The 20,398-nt window shown below is 53.6% G+C and overlaps 1 protein-coding gene and 1 long non-coding RNA gene across 13 annotated transcripts in view; one reads left to right on the top strand and one right to left on the bottom strand.

Annotated features, from left to right (window-relative positions):
* Positions 1 to 2,933: 2,933 nt before the first annotated feature.
* On the top strand, positions 2,934 to 18,166 carry LOC129207757 (uncharacterized). 3 transcript variants are annotated; one of them, XR_008577535.1, is made up of 5 exons: positions 2,934 to 4,184; positions 5,411 to 7,484; positions 9,254 to 9,407; positions 12,308 to 13,680; positions 13,931 to 18,166. It is a non-coding gene; the product is annotated as an uncharacterized LOC129207757 (long non-coding RNA). The 3 variants fall into 3 exon arrangements; XR_008577534.1 differs by lacking the exon at positions 12,308 to 13,680; XR_008577533.1 differs by having other exon boundaries at positions 12,308 to 18,166.
* The window catches only part of CCDC148 (coiled-coil domain containing 148), a 77,475-nt gene continuing 74,781 nt past the window's right edge, over positions 17,705 to 20,398 (bottom strand). For 4 of the 10 annotated variants that reach the window (XM_054829116.1, XM_054829121.1, XM_054829125.1 and 1 more), the window contains one exon: positions 18,225 to 20,011. In XM_054829116.1, coding sequence (XP_054685091.1) covers positions 19,865 to 20,011 — 147 coding nt within the window. In that variant the 3' untranslated portion in view covers positions 18,225 to 19,864. Of the gene's footprint in view, positions 20,012 to 20,398 lie in introns of all 10 variants that reach the window. The other 6 variants (XM_054829119.1, XM_054829123.1, XM_054829124.1 and 3 more) reach the window with 3 other exon arrangements.

Raw genomic sequence — 20,398 nt, 5'->3', positions numbered from 1 at the left:
CTTTACCGCATCGTCCCACGCCCAGCCCTCACACTTTCAAAGCACATTTTGTGGCTGCAGCGAGCGGGAACAAAAAAGCAGCTTAAAGGAGGGCAAGGTGAAACCTAACCCAGCCTGGGCGCGGGGTCCCGGCCTCCAAACCACCCCACTGCTGATCTCTCACTGCTGATCCTGCCTCTCACTTTAATCGCCGCTCTGCGTGAAGGCACGAGAGGAACTCTGCATTTGGAGAAGCGATACGCCAAAACCAACGTTTGCTGTTGAAGCCGATCCTCTCTCCTGGGCCAGGGAGGGAAGTTGTCCAGGAAGGGCACGGGCGGGCAGCAACGACACAGCAGTAACTACAATAACCCCCCGCCGCCTGCGCAGCCCGCAGCAGGGCAGAGCCCGCTGGGTGCCGGAGGGAAGCGCCACGCGGCCGCGTGGGCCGAGGCCGCCGGAGCCGGGCAGGGCCGGGGCAGCACCCCGCATTCCTGCAACAAAGCCAGTAGCGACTCCGGCCAGAAACCGGCGGGTTTAAACCCAACCCGGAGCGGCTTTTTGTGAGGTGCGTGAGGGCCCAGCCTGGCGTTCCCCAAGCGTGCGCGGCTGCCGCCCTTGCGTCTGCTCCTGGTGGGCAGCCCGGCGGGGCAGGGTGCGTGGGCACGGCCCCTCCTGTCCGCCCGGGCAGCATGCGGGCAGAAAGGTGTCTGCGGAGCAGGCAGACGCGCTGCCCGTCCCTGGGAGGGAGCCAGCATGCTGCGTTCAAGGCTACAGAGCGGGTACGGACGGAAAAGCAACTCAACCTTGTCCACAACTCTAAGAAACATTCCTGTAATGAAGCAGCAGTGCTCAGCCCCTCCGGCACAGCAAACGGGGACCTCGCTACAACACAGGGGCCGGCAGATCAGCGGCTCCTCGAATAGCTGCATAGTCAGGCAGCTAATTTCTGCCTGAAATAAATGGGTTTATGGCAACGTTTCACCCCAGGGGAAGACATGTCCTGACAAGCTGTAGTTACTCGCGTGCCCCGAGGGTCCGTGGTGCCTGGTTTTTTCAGAGAGCATTTTACTGACTTCTCCCAAAGCCAGGAACAGATTTATACCAATAATAAACAAGGCAAAACAAAGAACCAGAGCAAACAGTTGATAAAAATCTACATTTTGCCCACCTTGTTTGCTATTCTGGATCTGCGGCAGGGCAGGGGCAGGGGCCGGGGAGGGGGAGAGGGAAAGCTTGGTACCGTTGGCACATAGCCTGGTTTCTGTCATGTAAAAACACTCCCCAGTGCTTTTTCTGCTCTTTCGTGCTGATTGCCAGAAATCACTGCTAGAGGAATACACCAGGCATCTCTTAGATTGTGAATTTTCATAAGCTCTCTGCTAACGAACCAGAACTGCTAATTTAAAAGCTGACACTAATGCACTTGTGTGAGCACGGGCTCGCACGCACTGCTGTGACGGCTCTGGATGAGCCTGCTCCTGCTACGAGCGCAATCTGTTCCCTCCTGCCCAGCCCCGAGACCTGCGGCTGCAAGGGGCTGCAAGGGGCTGCCCAGGCTGCCTGCCTTTGCTCGTAGACCGGGGCTGCTCTCCGAACTGTTGGAATATCTCATTTATCAGCAGCTTCAGGGAGCACGGCGTTGCAGTAGGTACCACAGGAGAGAAGTCAGAAATGAGCTGACTTGAGAAGAACCTGCTCAGGCTTGTCCGGAGCAGACATTACGGCAGCTCGGGCAGGACGCAGTGGGTGGGACGTCTTTCTACCGTGCAAAGGCTGACGTGCGGCTGTCTATTTTAAAATAGCATTTAACATGACTAGAGGTGTTGGATGGGTGCAGGAGCGCTGGCTCTCCCGAGCTCTTCTCTTGCTGGGAGCCTGTCTAGATTACCATATGTTATTCTGCCGTATACTTCATCGTGCTTTATTTGTCATCCTTTAGCACATATGCTTACAGCTCTACTGCCTGGCACTCAGAAAGTCTGAATTTAGCTCTGAATCAGTCACAAACAAACACTCGCCTGGGGCAACGATCTCTGCTGCTCACCATCCTCACTTCCCGACCCTGCCTCGCAAAAGAAGAAAGCAGGCAGTTGGACAAGATGATCATCGCGGGTCCCTTTCAACTGAAAATACGTTCTTTTCTCTTTTCTCTTCCCTTTTCTAGTCCTGCAGCCTCTGCCATAGCAAGCAGGAGGGCAAACCGTCCCTGCAACACCTGAGTTGCCCTACAGTTAGTGAGAGAAGAGCCACACTTCAGTTCGGGAAATATTTAAAGCCATCCTAAATGAGAACAACCACAGAAAAAATAATTACGAAGGAGGACACCAAACGTGAGGGACTTTTTGTACAGGCCATGCAGCGAGCCGACCTGCACGGAGGCAGGCGCCAAAACCTGTGCGGCCGTGGCAGCCGCTGTCCTTTCCCTTCAACGTCAGTTCTGGGAAGCCAAAAGCGCAAGTCAACTGTCCCTTGGTGCAACTGTGTTTACTTAAAAAGAACACGCTTGTTCTTTTTACCTTGAACGCAGCAGGGACAAACACCACCAGGAACATTGCTTACTCACGCTTGCTCAGCCTACCTTAGAGCTAGAGCTGCAGGAGATTTCCATCTCTGCTCGCTCAGCAGGACCACCCTCCAAAATCTTGCCCCTTTGCCACACGCAGCGTGCGAGGGGCTCCCTGCCCAGGGCTGAGCACACCGGGGGCAGGGGGCTGCGGCGGGTCGGGGACGGGGTTTCACTGACCACCAGGCACGGATGTCACCAACGGCAGCTGGGTGCACGGGAACGTTATTTTTAGTTCATAAGCAAATATTTAACTTAAGAAGCTGTTCGTGTGTTCCGAGAAATTATTTTATCATGATACAATTTTTAATCGTGCAGGTGCAGACCTTGCCAGGTGTGTACAAAAATGCTCCACCACGAAATGTGGAGAAGGGGGAGACACGGAAGCGCTGCGTGTAACGGACCAAGGCAGCAACCTCTGCCCACAGGAGTGTGCTGGCTTGGGGCCGTACGCGCTCCCGCCTTGCCGCAGGGTCACTCGCATGACAACGTCTGTCTGTCCCTCCGTCCGTCCAGCCCCCATTCTGCCAATCCTGCCTTTCCCTCTGGCACCACTGAATACTCGCTCCCAGCCGTGCCCTGCGGGTTGCAGAGCACCCACGGGTCGGCTCAGCCCGCTGCAGAGCCAGGAGACCAAGGTCCTTCCTCCTCCTCCTCATCCCCTCGGGGCTGTGGATCGCACGTCAGCGTTGGAGCCATTGGAAATGATGGAGCGGGGTGAGGGACTTGCGCCGTTCCTTCCCTCTCAGCTGCGCTCCCTTCACAAGCAGGTGATTCTTCTGCCCACTCAACCCACAGACTCGTCTGGGCCCAGCGCACAAGCTGTTCCTTCTCCTTCGCACATCATCAACAACAGCACAGGCCCTGCCTGCCAAAATAACCCCTTAACGATGGCTGGGTAACGGCCCTGGCTTCAGCCCCTCTGCGCTCGCGGGCAGTGGGCACGCGGTGAGCGCGGCTCGTGGGCAGGGGTGGAAGCCGGTGCTCCGTCCCAGCTCTGCTGCTCCCGCGGGAGGGCGTTTCCATCGGGGAGCGAGGGCTGCTGAAGGCCAGCGCGGGGCAGAGGAACCGCGTTTCCTCCACCGCAGCAGCGCCCAGGGAAGCAGGCGAACCCCTGGGAAGCCTGAACGGCGGGCTCACCTCCCCCAGAGCGCTTACAGCTGCCGTTTGGGAGTAGCAAACCTTCCTGTCGTAGTCTTTAAATCAAGTGACACTAATTGGACAAAACTGTAAAGATCTGCGTGACAATCGCTGCATTAACTGTGATGCGCGTGAAACATCGTTATATGCTGAAAAATACAGCAATTGCACCGAGCAACTTAGGCAGTTCCAGGCTGCAGGAGGAAGATGTGCGTCTATCCCTAAGGAAAGTTTTTTCTGTGTACCTCATGGTGCAATCTGGTGCACTCTAAAAGGAAAAAGAGACTACAGATTCTTATTCTACAGGAGTGCTGTGGAGCATCAGCAATAAGTCATCTTTGGCAGGCATATGTTAACAGCAGCCAGGGAGGGGAGAGCTTCGGCAGAGCAGAGAAATCATTCCAGCCTGACTTTGGTACGACTCCAGCAAGTCTGAAATATCCATAAGGACCCTGCTCCCATCCCTCCTCAGATCCATCCTGACCCTGTCTTGGGCAAGGTATCCAATTTACACTTTTCTACAGCACTGGTTTGTAACGCTTATTTGCTTTTATACAGTGTTTTGCAATTTTAAGGGTTTGGACGTGTATTTGCTCAGCAAAAGGCTACCTCAGTTACAGCAATTACCTCCCTCGCCCCGTTAGCGAAACAAGACCTCGTTACTGCCTGGATGCTGTGCTGCAAGCAGGCCACACACAATATGTTTTTAACTAGGGCTGCAATTGCAATGGATGGAAATCGTGCTTTGATTTTCTTCCATTTATTTTTAGTGCTTATTAACCAGCTAAATGGCAAGGAAGAAACCCAGCATGCAACAAAGGGTAAAGGCATCTGGATGGAGGGAGCCTTGCAAATCACTTTGAAAGAAGCCAAAGCTGTCATTAAGGACCAGCCCAAAAGATGGGGGGGATGCGGTGGCAGCAGGAGAGGAGGTGGCCAGGAGCAGGGTGGCGAGCCCGGCAGCCCCATCACCTGGTCTTGTGCAACACTTCACAGCCTGGGACACAGGAGACTTGCCTGCCACAGCCAAGCACCCCGCTGGTATCAGGATTTTATGCTGATTTGGGGCTAAGTCGGGACTGCTGGTTGCCCCGTGTTGCAAGCCCGGCACTCAGCCCAGGACCCTGGAGATGGGGGCCCGGCTGGCAACCAGGTGAAAGCAGGACAGCGGGGGGCCAGCTACTGAACCAGGGGCGTGGGGGGCGTCAGGCAACCCAGGCTGCTCGGCCATCCCTGGCCGGGCACAGAAGGGTGGTCAGGCCAGGGGTCCTGGGCACAGGAGCCCCCCCAGCACCCGAGGACGCCCAGCCCCCCACCCTGGATCTGAACAGTTCAGTCTGCAAAGTCCTCGGCTGGCCAGGCCCTGACATATTCACATGGCTCCAATTACAAAAGTTGTCAAAGCTAAAAAAAGAAAATAATAAAAACCTCTGTAGGCAACTAAAGGCTGCCCAGAGGCTGTAATGAGGGCGCTGGCTGCTTCTGCAGGCTCTTCGTGCTTCTCCGCAGTTCGCTGTAGGACGAGCGTTTGCCATAGCAGCCGGGGGACCTGCGGCGGCGATCACATAAATCACAGAGAAGCGATCCCAGACTGCAGCAGATCAAAAGCGTTGGCTGACAAAATCTGCGCTAAAATCAGCCGTGTTTCTTGGTTCAGTTCACCACAGTAATTAATTACCTAGCACTTATCTAATTAACCAGAGCTTTCATCTACCATTCCCAAAGGCCAATGGCGAACGCCAGATTCTGCCCCTCCAGCTGCTGCCTAAAATATCTTCCTGGGCAACATCTCACATCACGTCAGGACAGGCAGCAGGACCAGTATCTCCAGTCTTCTCCCGCTCCTGAAGCACAGGACACTTGTGCACCTCTGTCTGAAATGGCAGCTCGGTGCTGACGAGACGAACCCGAGAAGCACCGAGGCAGAGACGGAGCGCCGGCAGCGATGCTCGGCATCCTGCGGTTCGTGCTGCGAGCAGGGGCGACCTGGCCTGGCCGCTGCAGCACTGCCTCCACGCTGCCCTTTGGTCTGAGCTGCAAGCAGGGGCTGTGGTGGCAGTCCCGGCACTGCCACCTGCGCCCCAGGCCCTGTCCAGCACCCCAAGGCATGTCCTGCGTCCCACCACACGCCCCGTGGCCCTGGGGCAGCAGGCAGCGGTGTGTGCCCCATGGAGCGCTGCCATCACCACGGCCCACCACACATGAGGACGGTCACCAAGCGCTGCCGCGACACCCGTGGCTGACATTGGGCGCTTAGGTGTGGTGGGCTGCTGTGCCAAGTCCCCTGTGTCCTCAGGAGGGGTCTGAGCGGCGGCACCGGGAACAGAGGGGCTTGAGGGGAGGGCTGTGGTGGGGAGAGCCGGGGGAAGGCAGCACGCCCTCCTCCCACGGCCCCCAGAGCCAGCCGGCCTCCCCAGCACCAGGGCAAGCGCTGGCACCCCTGACCGCAAACGGTCCTGAGGGCTCCCGGGCTGAGACTGAGCTGGGTGCAGACTGTGAGAACAAAAATCATTGTCTGGACATCGCTGAGAAGAAAATCAGCCCCTCCAGACCAGGATCGGTCGCTCCAGGATCCATTTCTGAGCGGCAGTAGCCTGCCTCTCTCTGTCACCGACCTGGGCACGGCTCTGGTAATCATCAGGGCCGCCTTCCAGGAGCGCTGCCAATGAGAGAAACAAATACATCGCGAGTCACTTTTTTGTGTTAAGAGCTGTGAGGGTGAAGACGGGGATTAGTGGGAGCAGGCACATCCATCCGTTGGCGCTTGCCATTTTCCATCTCAATTTTCTGGGCCACCCAGGAGGACCATGATGGTTCAAAGTGTAAAAGGCGTCCCGGCCTACGGCAACCGAATGCTCCGACAGGCCGGCCAGGGCGTGCCGAGCCCCCACCTCGGACCCAGCCCCCCTGCCGAGCCCCGTCACCCCCAAGCGCCCAGGCTGGTGCCTTCACGTCATCGGACCGACGCCTGGGGCACTGCCCGGCCCCTGCCAGCATGGCTGCCCCGAACACACGTGCCGTGAGTGCTGGGCACGAGGCGGCTGCTCTGCCGGCACGGGTTGATCCAGGGGGACCCGTGAAACAGCCGGGGCTGCCGCAGCTGTGAGCCGCGGTGCCGAGCTCCGTGCACCCCGTGCTGCCCAATGCACCACCACCCCTTCGCTGAGCCTGCCGAGGTTTGCTGCAGCACTAACTCTTTTTGAACCTAAGAAAAACGCAGGCTGCTTTCAAATTTGCACCGAACGGGGCCAGAGAAAGGCACGGTCTGAAGCTGGGGGGCCCGCAGGAAGCACAGCCTGGGGAGGAGTGCCGCCACAGCGACCTCGAACAAACCCTTGGCACGAAGCTGTCGCCGGAGCCAGGCAGGCCTGCGCCCCGGTGCACACGTGTGTCTGCCACGCGCCCCGGCGCCCGCTCCGCCGGCCAGAGGGCAAGCGGGTCACCAGCACCGGCCCTCGCCGCCTGAGCGTGGCCGTGGAAGGCGAGTCGAGGTTAACAGCGACACAGCTGCAAAACCAGCCAGCCGGGGACAAACCGCAGCGCCGGCCGAGGAGGAACCTCTCACACCTGATGGGGCGAAGGGGAGCGGGCGGAGGGGACCGGCCACTGTTGGTCTTGGGAGCCGCACAAAGCGGAGAGAGGGTATTTAACCCCCTGCAGAGTCCCTTAAAACCTCTTCTGAGCTCCAAAACCCAACAGCTGAAGAAACAGCGGGCTGTTTTCCTTACCTTTGCTGCAGAGTATCGCTTTCAGCTGACTCTGGTAGAGCCGCAGTGACCGAAACAACAGGTTACTCCCGGTGAGTAACAGGGGAGGGTTTGAGTTTGTTTTAATAAGACAAGAAAAATGTTCTCTGGGTTTTGTTTAAGCCTTATTTGTAAAATTGACCTGTATTGTTACTTAGTTGCTTTCCACCTATTAAAGCACAGCAAAGGGAAGGCAAACTGGCCTCCTGCTGTCTACAGAATCTGAATTTAATTTGCACTTGTACTGCGAGGCAGTTATTGGGGACAATAGAAATATAAAATCCTGATTTGCTAAGAGCTTAATAAGCTGTCACATACAAAATAGCACAGTACATTACCCACTAGATATTTCTGGCAGAATTATATGAAAGAGCGAGCTAAGGTTGCTGTTGACTAAACATTTTTTGCCAAACACGCGGCCATAACAGAAGAGATGTCGAAGAGGTTACCGATAGGGATGGATGCCCGCAGCGTGACAGCCCGTGTGGCAGCAGGGCTCTGGCAGAAAGGCAGCCACCCTGGACGCCATGCAGAGCTGCTCGTCCCTGTCCCGACAGCAGGGCTGTGCCCCTCGCGGGGGCTCCCCAGCCACCCCACATCCCATCCTGCCCTGTCCCTGTTCCCGCGGGCGCTGCCCGGTGCCCACTGCCCCCACCCGTCTTCACCCCGTCTCCCCGCAGCAGTGGGCTTGTCCACGTTAAAACCCCACACTTGGACTCGATGGAGGAGGGCGTTCTGTGTCACTCGGACGTGGGAACGAAGACGCACAACCTGCCCGCAACAAGCAGGTGCAAAAGCGAGGCAGCAGCCCCCAGCCCCGCAGGGCTCTGCACCCCCTCGTGCCGCAGCTCTGCCATCCCGTGCCGGGGCCCCGCTGCTGCGGATGCTCCCACTGGGGACGGGGTCCGGCTGCTCGGCAAAGGGACCCGGCAACCCGGGGCAGACCGGGCAGGGAGTTTCTCCATCCTTGTTTGTTTTGGCAGAAATCCCAAAAGAAAATTCTCCTTTAAAAACCTGCGGTTCTGTAAACCCTGATTTTATATTGGCCCCCGTGCTAGAGGACAGACGGAAGAAGCATTTGTGCAAAGCATCTGATCATCATCTACTGGAGACAAGGGAAAGGGGAGGTCATATTTTTGGCTGAGACCTGCTGTCAAAACCAGCCTGTCATGACCACATTCCTCTTCCATTTGAAATCGGAGCACTTCCCCAGCGGCGTGGTGCCCCGGTGCTTGAGCAGCCCGGCACAGCCGCTGCCACACGCGGGCTCCCGCTCCCCTGTGCCGCTGGCAGCCGGATCAGCAGCGCTGCCCTTGCAGCCGCATGCTGGTCCCCCTCCTGCGTTCAGGGAGCATTTTTTCTTTTAATATGTAAAATTTGTCCTTTTTCCTCCCTGACTTCGTGGCCCCTGTGTCATCAGCAGTGCTCACTAATTGCAGTCGGCACTGTTGGTAGAATAAATTAAGTGATGAGCTACTCTGACATCTGGTTTTGCTTTGCTGTCAGTAGGAATACTAACAGCTTAAATTTGCTGAATTATTTTAGATTTTCTTGGCCTGGGACTGATACCCAAGTATGTGCAGCTGTACAGCTGTCTGGACGTAGCGTAGTCACAACCCTAAAGGAGTACCCGTTTGGTTGTAACTCCTGGTTTCGAGACCCTCAGTTGTTCCGATAGCCCCCGATTGCCTGTGAGGAAGCAGCATCCCACCGCGCTCTCTGGGGAGACGTGTCCAGCGCAGCCTGCCGCTGCCACTTTGTGACTGAATCTTGGTACCTGTGATAGCTAAAAAGTACCAACAAATTCATATTTTACATCCAGCTTGTCTGCGTTGGCAGCAGCCCGCACAGGATGAGGGCATTCGCCCAGCTGGTGCACCAGGAGCGGGGACTGGCGGGCGACGGGGAGGACCTGGCAGACATCTGCGTGGGGACGGACCGGTACGCCACGTACCAGGCTGGTGCTCTCCATCGGCGTAAGTACCGTGCTGGGCTGCACCGCGCCGCACGCGTTGTCCATCCCGGGCGCTCACGGCAGCCCCTGCCCCGGGGTCTGCTGCTGCCGGCGTGGTGCCGCAGCGGGCTGGTGCAGGGGCCCCGTCTCCCCCAGCCCAGGGAGGGTGGCCAGCACGACCCCTTCCTCCCGTGCCTCCACCTCCCGCAACGCCCACCGGCAGATATTTCCCTCTTCTCAGTTTTTCAGCCGTTAACACCAGTGCAACCTTTCAGCCATGGTAAAGCTTCTTCTGTTTGAATGATACTTCTCTGCGCCCTCCATGTTCAGTTTAAAAAGCATCATATTAAAAATGAACACGCACGTATTTTGCTCAGCTCAGCAGTCTGGCAATTTGAGAGGCGAAGACCACTTCGCACCACGCATGAACTATGAAATATTGCTGGAAGTATTACATTGACATGAGCTCTAAAGTAAAAACCTTGCTTTATTATTAATTACTCTTTAAGAGCAGCAATACGTTTGGCACCGCACAAAGGCAAAAGCTGTGCTGATGAGTGCTCATACCCCAAGGCTCGGTCCTGTCGTCATTTCTCCAGGCACAAGATTAGTCTTAAATCTGATTCACAGGAGCCAGCGTCACTCACACATCAGCTCACGTTTGGTCCCTCTGACAAAACCAAAGCAAACCCGACTGATGGAAAAGCCTGAGGGAACCAATCTGAAAGGATCCAAGGCGAAAAACCCCACAAGTTTTGCTATTCCCCAGCCTGACAGCAGTTGTGACACAGCTAGAAGAAAGGCGGGCGCTGAGCTCTGGGCCATGCAGCAGCCATCGACCCCCGGGCTCGTCCCTGCGAGGGGACACAGGGCAGAGCACGCAGCAAGCCTCCCCCAAAACGCTTTGTGCAGAGCAGCTGCCAACATCACATTTTTGCAAGTTGCTTAGAAACACAAATGAACTCAAACATACCGGAGGCAGGAACAGTTTCCTGCTTTGAATATTTACAATGAGAATAAATTTTTTAGGCATTGGCAAATAAGTCAGGCTGATGTTCCAAAATAACAACATGCAAAATGTTTTCATATTTAAAACATGATACAAGCCTAATAGACCATCAGTCTCACAGCCAAATGAAAAGAGACAAAGCAATCGGAAAACTGACTGCATACGTTAATTTAACTGTGCTGCTTTACATACGCTTCCTTCAGGTTTTCCAACAGGATAGCAAAACCGAGAAAACGTGAGCCATTTGTCATGGGGAAAAAACAAACCCCACAGCACCGAACACCTTTTGTTTTTAAAGGTAAAGCCGAGAAAAGGATGGCAGGTGAGCGATGGAGCAGAAAACCAAGATGATTGCGTGAGGGAGCTCTGGGCAGAAAGCAGCGGCAGCCTCGACAGCTCGAGATTTGCAAAACGTCTGCCGGCCCAGCGGAGCGGCAATGGAGCGGGCGCAGCGGGCACCACGAGCCGTGGCACAGGACGGGGAAGGGGCCGGCGAGGGGGAGAGCCTGCGGGCAGCCAGGCAGGCGCTGGGGACGGGGGGGACACCGGGGCGGGTGACGCGAGCCGGGAAGCAGGGCACCTGCAAGGCGCGAGGCTTCACGTGGCAAACGCCTGACCCTGAAACCGGTCCTCACCCAGGGGTACAAACCCATCCATCGTCCTGCACGCCCAGCGACGCGGGGGGAGGCGCTCCGGCAGGGAGCGAGGACGGGCTGGGAGGTGCCTGGAGAAGCGGAGGCTTGGGTTGTCCTCACAGAAATTCACCACTCCAAGAGTACGACCAGGACACGGCAAAGAACGGAAGTCAGCACGTGGCGTAAGGACGGGCAACGAAGGGGAAGGTCCTGGAGCGTTCAGCTGTCGGGATGCATCTGTGGAGAGACCTTTCTCGAAGGAGAGACGCCATCTGCGGGCCCGACATGCTGGTCCCCAGAGCTGAACGTCAGCTCTGCTGACAAGAGCAGCCTTCGAAGTGCCGAGGGGAGGAGAAGAGTTAGGCACTTCAGCTGGACAGGCTACAAAGACCCTGAGATGTCTCTCCCCCCTCAGAAAAATCGCTGTTGGCCTCATCAGTGGAAAGAGGCCACAGCGTAACCCTGGGCTCGGTGCAGTCACGTACCTGTCACCTGCCACAGCATCACGGGAAATGACGTTTTTCTTTTCCCTCCTGCCAGCAGCACGGGATGGGCATCTCTTCCATTTCTATCAACTAATCAAACTGCTGCACCACGCAAAATGCCGAGACGTCGCTGTTATAGGCATCGGTACTTCTGGAGGCTTATACGAGCTATCCGTGGTCTGTCTTCTGGGCAGAGAGGGTATTAATACAAAAAAATCTCAGCAATAGGTGATGTAATTATGAGCTTTACTCTTTTGTCAGGTCCCCAAATAGCAAAGAACATGGTATTTTGTTTTGGGTTAAACCCCAGCAGACTGGCTTAGCAGAGTGCACGTTTTCATCATGACAAAGGCCTTGAATTCACAACAATTTAGTATCACTTTTCAAACAGAAAACGCTTGACTGGAAGTCAGTCTCTCGCTGTGAGCTCCTCCCGGCTGCCCCAGTGCCTGTACTCCTCTGCGCTGGTGGGACCCCCGGCCGGGGCGCTGGTGCTGCTCGCGCCTGCACAAGCTGCTGGTGGGGCACGATCCCTGCAAGCCAGCCGCAACGCAAACGCTGTCACTCAGCACGTTCCCACAGTGGCTCATCGTGTGCTGATTCTGTACGTTTTACTTGTATGTCTGTGCTACTGCATGAATTTCAATTATTCTCTCACATCTGCTTTACTCACGAAAGAAACCAACCCCACGCTCGCACATACATCTGCAGAGATTTTTCTGTCATGCTGAGGTTTTGCAGCAGGTCACAAGTGTTGTGAGGTCTGCCTCAGCCTCAGCCTTCGTTTCCACAGGGATCGAGGCCGGGTCTGTTGCGATCACGGACACGACGGTGGACGACTCCTTCGAGCCACAGCTTGAGCAGGTGGTGCTGGATGACGTGGTGGTGCGGAGCACCGAGCTGGACAAGGACCTCACAGAGGAACTACGCGCCTGCAGCACGGAGATTCCTGGCTTTCCCACGCTCGTCAGCCGTACGACGTGCACCCGTGGCTTCTACAAAGGCAAAATGATCTTTGGCCGTCCTCCCTCCACCCAAGCATAACGCCAAGTCTTTATGTTCTTATGTGGGCAAAACTACCCACGCTACCAAGGCCTAAGAAAGGCTGCAGGATCAGACCCACCTGACGCGTTGGAGCTCGTTCAGCAGTCAGAGCAGGGGACGCCTTCAGAACACGCAGTACCGATTTCAGCGTTTTGCCAGGGCGAGACCTCCTCTGCTAATGGGTCTCTCGCGCGTCTGACGGTTAAATTGTGTAACGTCACCTGCACGGCCAGCGCTGCTGTAGCTGGTGGCGGATCCAGAGCGAAGATCCACCCAACAGCGGTCGCTCCCTGGGACAACGCAGGTGCCCGGGGGACCTCTGCTGCCCCTGGTCCAGCCGTTACGCAGGAGCCACGCGCGGTCGCAGACTTTCCGGAAAGCAGGAGGCCGGTAGCTGCACCCTGGCACAGAAAACAGCCCCTTGTCCGCAATCCTGTAGCGAGCCCAGCAGATGGGTTGTGCCGAGTTGTTTCCTACAAGAAGATTGTAACTTCAGAACTACCAAACACAAGAAAAGTGTCAGGAAGCGCGTGACATTTATGTAAACAAACTTTGGTTACTCTGGAACCGTTTCCTTTGCAAAATTAAATGCTGATTGCAGCGTAGATGAAATGTAATAAATGAAGACTTAATAATCTGAGGACTATTTATAAACCTTTGGATCTGCTTGCAAATGCGACCATCTGTGTATTGCTCGAGGCCATGTTTTATTTAAACAAAAAGCCATTTGAGAGGATTAACAGTAGGAACAGCAATAAAATGAAGCACTCTGCCCAGGTTAGCACGCCGCAGGTATACGTTTTGCTCGCACAAAGGACTTCACCTGCTGCGCGAGGGGAGTAGCTGCACCGGGCACGGGGCCGCTCTGTGGACCCCGGTGCAGCTGCAGGACAGCCAAAGGCACCAGCGGAGGTAGGGGAGAGGTGGGGACGCGTGCCCGCGCCGGGTCGCACTGAGCGCAGCGTCGGGTCCAGCCTGCGGCGATGCCCCGGGGCTGCGGCAGGAGCGGAGGGAGCGCCAGCGCCCCGGGACCCAGCTCCCTGGCCAGCACCGCTGCCGCCCCAGCGCGGAACACCACTCGCACGCGGCTCCAGCTGCCTGCCATCCGTGGCAGCTCCTTAGGTAAGATTAAACCTAAATTAAGGGGGGTTTTTCCCCAATTTTCCCTTTCTGCACAGCTTGCTATGCCCCTCTTCCACAGTAATTTGGCAATTTTTGGATTTAACCTGGCAGACCTTCACAGCTGACGTACGCCGAGGAGCTGCGATGACTGGCCCTGCAGACTGCGACACCCCCTGTACTTAACTCCCGTGGGCTTACTCTTCCTCTTTACAAACCTTACAAGTTGTGTAATTTTCTCCTCTATACACAGACACAGCGCACGGGCTTTAAACACTGCGGTTAACAGGAGTTCAGTAACTATTCAAAGGAAATAGCGGGGGCCCTGCGCAGCTGAGCGGGGTGGCCGGATCCAGCGAACATCGCCGTGCGGGAGCTGCGGACCACCAATACAGCTTGAACTGCACCAACACACCTACGCACCCCAGGAGCGCTCCAGCCAAAACTCGCACAGAAATTAAGTCTGTGTTACCAAACTGCAGGTTCTTCGCCCCCATCTTGAGTCGCTGTAAAGGATTGTCCTGTTCGGGTCGCCCCTGTCCGCAGCGATCCTCTCGGAAGGCGATGCCTTTGCATTTGGTATAAACTAAACGACACGCAAAATGAATCCGCATTTGTGACCGCTATTGTTATTTGTTGCTGTTACAAAGGCCGTTCAGACTGTCATCTGTACAATAATATTTAAAGATCTGTCAAAACCGGACGCGTGCCAGAGTGTTTGAACACGAGGTCGGTGTGCGGGAAGCACAAACTGTCCGGCTGAGCGGGGGCAGCTTCGCCCCCGTCGCGTGGTCGGCAGGTTTGGGCACGGGGAACCCCCGAGAGGGAAAGGGACGGGGCACACACGTTACTGAAACAACCTTGACCTGATTTCAGGTAACTGCCAGGGACCGCATCCTGCACGTTCACCCGCTGATCGACTCCCATCAACGATCCAGAAAATCCTCTCCACAAGCTGTAAGAGCCTGAACTGCGCCCGGGTCGAGGGGAGGGCGTTTTCGCGGAGGGTTACCGGCAGCCTGAAGAATTTCCCACTGAAATCACTTCCAGTTCTTACGGTTCAGTTACAGCTTGCCTCCAAATGAATTACACCACCTTTGGAACAGTAACTTACAGGATTTAAGAGTTCTGGAAAACAAAATTTTAACGTATCCAAAACCTTGGGAGAGGATCTTAAGATATTACTGACATTAAGAGCACGAACATGTAGGTCTAAAGATACTTACAGGCACGCTGAGGGGCTGCCCCAGGGTACTCGTTCTCCAGTCCGTATCCTAAAATTGGCTTCATCAGCAACCCCGGGGCCCTTCTCGTCCCAGAACTATTTCCAAACGCCCGGTGCAGCTCGATTTGCCTCCCAGACGTGCGGGTTTCTCTGGCGTCCCTCTTGTCACCCCACCACACCTCATCACGCTGCCGCCTCCCTTCCGCAGAGTCGGCTGCTGGGGCGGGGGGCTGGCAGCGAGCGGGGCCGTCCGGGGTGCTCCCCCGGCGCCGGGACCCCGCTTCCACGGTCCCGCTCAGCTACACCAACAACTTGCCAGCGCTTTCATCTGGGATACAGTCAGTTTGCCACTGTGAAAAAGCAAACTCCACTTTTTTACAAGACAAGCAGATTGGTTCCTAGTTTCCATCCCGCGATCGCAGTTCCTTGGCTCAGAGATTAATCTGCGGGGGAGGAATCCCAGGACAGGAGCCAGCGTCCTCCCAGGACTGAAACAAAATCCCTCCAGTCGCTCACCACGCAATCCGACGTACCATTCGGACTCAGTTCGGCTAAGTCCACGGTCTGCTCAAGAAACACATGCACTAATAGCGACGTACCTTAAGTCCTTTGTGAAAATAATTTAAAACCACTCCAGGAAAAGAAATACGCTACTTGAACGTTTTGCCTCATGTGATGAGTGAGGTTTACTCTGCTTACAGAAACACAGTTCTGGTCATTAACTTTGCAGGAGATGGTGAACTCTCCATTTTTTTACAACACTGTCCGGTGAAGAGATTCTTGGTTTCCTTATTTTGCTTTTAGCTTAATGATCATGTTGTTAAAGGTTGTTCTTTTTTGTGTTGCAGATTCTAACTGTGACACTCTAAGAGTCCGTAGTTTACAGAGCTCAGACTGCGTGTCCTTGGTGAGCTCCTTTTCAAAACACTAACCGTTACTGCAAAGCCCTCTCTGTGCTCCGAGGGGTAAGAGCTGGCGTTGCGATCACTCACGTTTTTCTTTTTCTATAAATACGCGCACAAGCGTGCGTATAAGCTTACGTGCACGTAAACTGGCTGTATTGGGTCTGGCTGAGATGGAGTTAATTCTCCCCACAGCAGCCCTCATGGTGCTGTGCTGTGTATTGGTAGCTAGCAAACTGTTGATAACACACCAGTGGTTTGGCTACTACTGAGTAGTGCCAGCACACATCAAGGCTGTCTTTCCAACATTTCTTTTTCCCCAGCAGCAGGCTGGGGGTGGGCAAGATCTTGGGAGGGGACACAGCTGGGACAGCTGACCCAAACTGACCAAAGAGATATTCCATACCATATGACGTCTGCTCAGCAATAAGAAACTGAGAATAGGGGGAGGAACAGGGTGGGGGCATTCGTTGTTTTTTTTTTTTTTTACAATGTTTGTCTTCCGGAGTAAGGGGTACGCATACTGAAGCCCTACTTCCCAGGAAGTGGCCGGACATCACCTGCTGATGGGAAGTAGAGAATAATCTTTTGCTTTTTGCTTTGCTTCCACGCGCGGCTTTTTTTTGCTTTAGCTACATTAAACTGCCTTTATCTTGACCCATGAGTTTGGGGTTGTTTTTTTTTCCATCCTCCTTTCTCCCCTCCCTGCCTTACTGAAGAGGGGAGTGATAGAGTGGCTCTGGTGGGCACCTGGCCCCCAGCCAGGCTCAACCCACCACAGTCTTTTTGGCGCCCAACGAGGGGCACGAGAAAACCGAGATAAGGACAGTAATTGGAAGAGGTAACGAGCAAAACATTGACTGAACTTACCTTGAGAGTGAAATAGTGGTGAAGGGACGAGAGGTGGATTCTGTGTGTATTGTCCACTCTTGTTTGGTGTTGTGATAGTGTTGCTTTGATTCTGGTGGGGGGAATTTTTTTTCTTTTCCTTGTTGATGTGATTAGTGTGTGTAGTTTTTGTGTTGAATGTATATTTTAATAATTCTTAAATATGTGATTCACAGAGGTGAGGGGTGGAAGCCCTCTGGCACAAACGTTAAGTGGTTTGCAACAGCTGGATACCACAACTGATCTTGCACCAGTTGGAAACTTGACTTTCAGGCACTATTTAACATTTAAGCTGCTTTTCTGACTACCAAAATTCACAGATAAGTTTAATTTTCATGAAGAAGTTTGTCTCAGGCTTTAAAAAATCAGATTGTTAGTCAAACTGCATACGCTTCATACATCAGCGTAAAGGATAGCTGAATTCTGAACCGTCACCCTTACGGAGTCAAAACCAACAAAGGGCTGCAGGAGATGCCGGCTGAGAAGTCAACTTCCCATTAACATTTTCTAAATTAAGATTTTTACATGCAATTAATTTCATCCATCTTTGTACAAAAGTAACTTGCAAAATTTCAGTTTTTCTTAAAAAGCGTAGAAAGCATTTATCATGAAAACAAATGTCCTTATAAGCATCCCCATTTCCCGGGGGGGTCTCGATCATCTCTCGTGGCCAGCGGTAAGGCGAGGCCGAAACGCCCGCTCCTCCCTGCAGAGGCCAGCGAGCGACCGAGGGGCTCTGCAGGAGCTCCCAGCAAGAGCCACCCGCACACGCGCGTCCCCGGGCGTGCGGAGCAAAATACCTGAAGCCAGGTTCACTGACCTGCACGCTTTCCATGCTCCACCGTCAGATGGAAATCCCTCTAAAAGTCCTCATTCCGGCCTCGCCGAATCGATAAGGAGCCCCGATTCACGGCTGCAGGGAGTTGGAGGTAAGCGGACTTCTACCCAGGCTATTCCCCGAGAAACAACAGGCATGAAGACGATGGCAAGACACTGCCTAAAAATCAACGCCCTTTATTTCAAACCCAAATATCTGCTTCATTTAAACTTTCTTTTTTCATAAATGTCTTGGTTTTTATAAAAGATGATAACTATAATCTGAAAAGATTTTGTGCCACTGAAATGATCTCGTAGATCTGCTTTTAACAGCGAGAAGAGAAAAAAAAGACTGCCTGAAGTTTGGGATCTTCCGTTTCTGGGAAGCAGCCTAGAAGCCAGCCTGGTCTCCGGAAGAGAAGAAAATCAATGCTGGTCTCCCCTGCAGGAACATCCAACAGGTTGTGAAGCTGGCCAAGTGTGTTGTAAAAATAACGAGTGACCTCAAATGAGATACCAAAATAAAATGCGCAAATATACACAGAATTGTAATTTTAGCACAAACATGCAAAGGCTAAATCCAGAAGACACACAGCTCCCACGCCTTTTGGGCAGTCTCTGTAGCATTATCCCCCCAATAAAATAACTTCAACACTCAGATTATGTTGCCCCAGTCTTAAACTCTGCTTGCCCTCGGGAGTCCGTCGCCCCAGCTCGTCCCCTGCCCTTCCGGCACCCTTCTCGGAGCGTCCGGCCGCTCCTGACTTTGCACCCTTGAGCAGCCAGGCGCGAGCAAACCTCCCTCCCCCCGGTGCTCAGAGACGCGCTGACATCGGGCTCACGCGACGAGATGCTGCCAGCGTTACTATCCGGTTGAGGTGTGAAAAACTAAACGCTGCTTGTCTCCGACTGCAAAACATTTGGTGCAGAGTCGCTGGATGTGTCACCGGCCGAGGGGCTGCCGCTGTGCAGGCGGGGAGGCGGCACGCGGTGCCTGGCGCGAAACCTCCCGCTTGGCGCCTGCCGAACCGGCGCCGTGGGCTCTGCTGGGAGAACACAGAGGTGGCCCTCATCTACCCCGATCCTCAGCTTTTTGTTTCGACAGCGAGGAATTACTTCTGTTTCACAAAGCATTGTAGGTATGGGATCCGTTAACGCCTATAAGGCATTACAATATTACCTTAATGAAGTTCCTATCATTTTCTAGATACACAACTATGGATGTTCCGACCTTTCATTGTCCTTAGAAATTTTTGTTTAAACTGCTAATTCTAACTTGTTCACATACATTTTACAGTCATCTTATGTAAGGCTTGAAAACATAATCAGTTACAAAATGAAATGACATCAATTTCCCTTTCATTTAATAGAATCACAGTCAGTAGTTTCAGTTCCAAAATAAAGATCCCAGATCTGAAATGTTATTTCTAATTTATAATTTATACTGAAAGATTAATCTGCAATATGAAATGACTGCATGACTGGTTTGCAGTAAATACGATGCAGCAAATTGGTTTCTAAATATAGGCACAGGTTAAGTTTCTTCTTATAAACACAGACTGACAGCCCGGTTTGGGTGGGCAGGGACCTCACAGTGCCACCCCTGCCACGGGCAGGGACACCCTCCACTAGCCCAGGTTGCCCAAAGCCCCATCCAACCTGGCCTTGAACACTGCCAGGGAGCCAGGGGCAGCCACAGCTTCTCTGGGCACCCTGTGCCAGGGCCTCAGCACCCTCACAGGGAAGGATTTCTGCCTCACATCCCATCTCCATCTCCCCTCCTGCAGCTTCAGGCCGTTCCCCTTGGCCTGTCACTCCCTGCCCTTGTCACCAGCCCCTCTCCAGCTTTCTTGGCCCTCTTGATAATACGGAGTAACAGAAACATTCATGATAACAAAGATTTCATAATTGAAAGAATCAAGCAACCTGGAATGAAAGTTATGTGGGATGTATTCACGTATCATAACACAATCCAAAGTGACCATTCTGCAAAGCTATTTTGGATTTATGCTGCCAGTTAAAAACCAGAGCTCGTACTCAAGATGCTTTGTATCCGATTGGCCTGTAACGTCTGTTGGAGTCTTTCATGTAGGGGTGTCCTGTCGCCCTGTAGAAAGGGACGTGGGAATTTACACTACAACAGCTGCCACCCACCAAACCTCCATAAAACCTGCACCAAGGCAGGCGTAAAATGCGTAGCACTGCACGAGAAAGGTGCGTTGTTTTTTTTAAATGATTGCACGCCCTGAGAACTAAGTAGTTCTGTAACACAGCCTAAGGGAAATTTATTTGAAGGTTTCACAGTATAGGCCAGGCGATACCCTGAAGCATCTCTGCTCCTGATATGAGAGGCGCTCTACATTTTAAAAGCTGTAGATTCCGTATCTCGTCTTGGAAGCTTCAGTGGTGGAATTTTTGGTAAAATCTCTTTGGCATAATGCGTTTTATGAAGTCCAGCTTCTCGAAGAGCTAGCTCAACACGAAGTCTAGGGTCAGAAATGATCTGTTAAAATAAACCACAGCAATATTAAATAGAAACAAAGCGATACTTTCCTCATACACACAGTGTATCTTACAGGTTATCTGTGGATGCATATATTTTAAAAGTTTTAAAAGACAGTCAAAAAAACTATGGTCAAAAAGGCCTTCAAAAGCAGAGAAACTCTACAGTGAACAAGCCTTATCTCGCTGCACATATCTTAACATTACCCTTTTTAGTATTAATGATCCCAAACGATTTTAACAAAGAGCCCTGCTTGTCATTCCTCAGCAAAACTCAAAGGGTAGATGAGAATCCGAGCGACTTAATTCAGCCGCCTTACTGAAGAGCTGCTGACTTCCCTAATGTTCCCATCAATACAGCCCAGCTTTCAGCACTTTTAATCCCTTC

This window comes from Grus americana, chromosome 6, assembly GCF_028858705.1.
Source record: "Grus americana isolate bGruAme1 chromosome 6, bGruAme1.mat, whole genome shotgun sequence".
Classification (NCBI taxonomy): domain Eukaryota; kingdom Metazoa; phylum Chordata; class Aves; order Gruiformes; family Gruidae; genus Grus; species Grus americana.
This window is presented reverse-complemented; position numbering and strand designations above follow the sequence as displayed.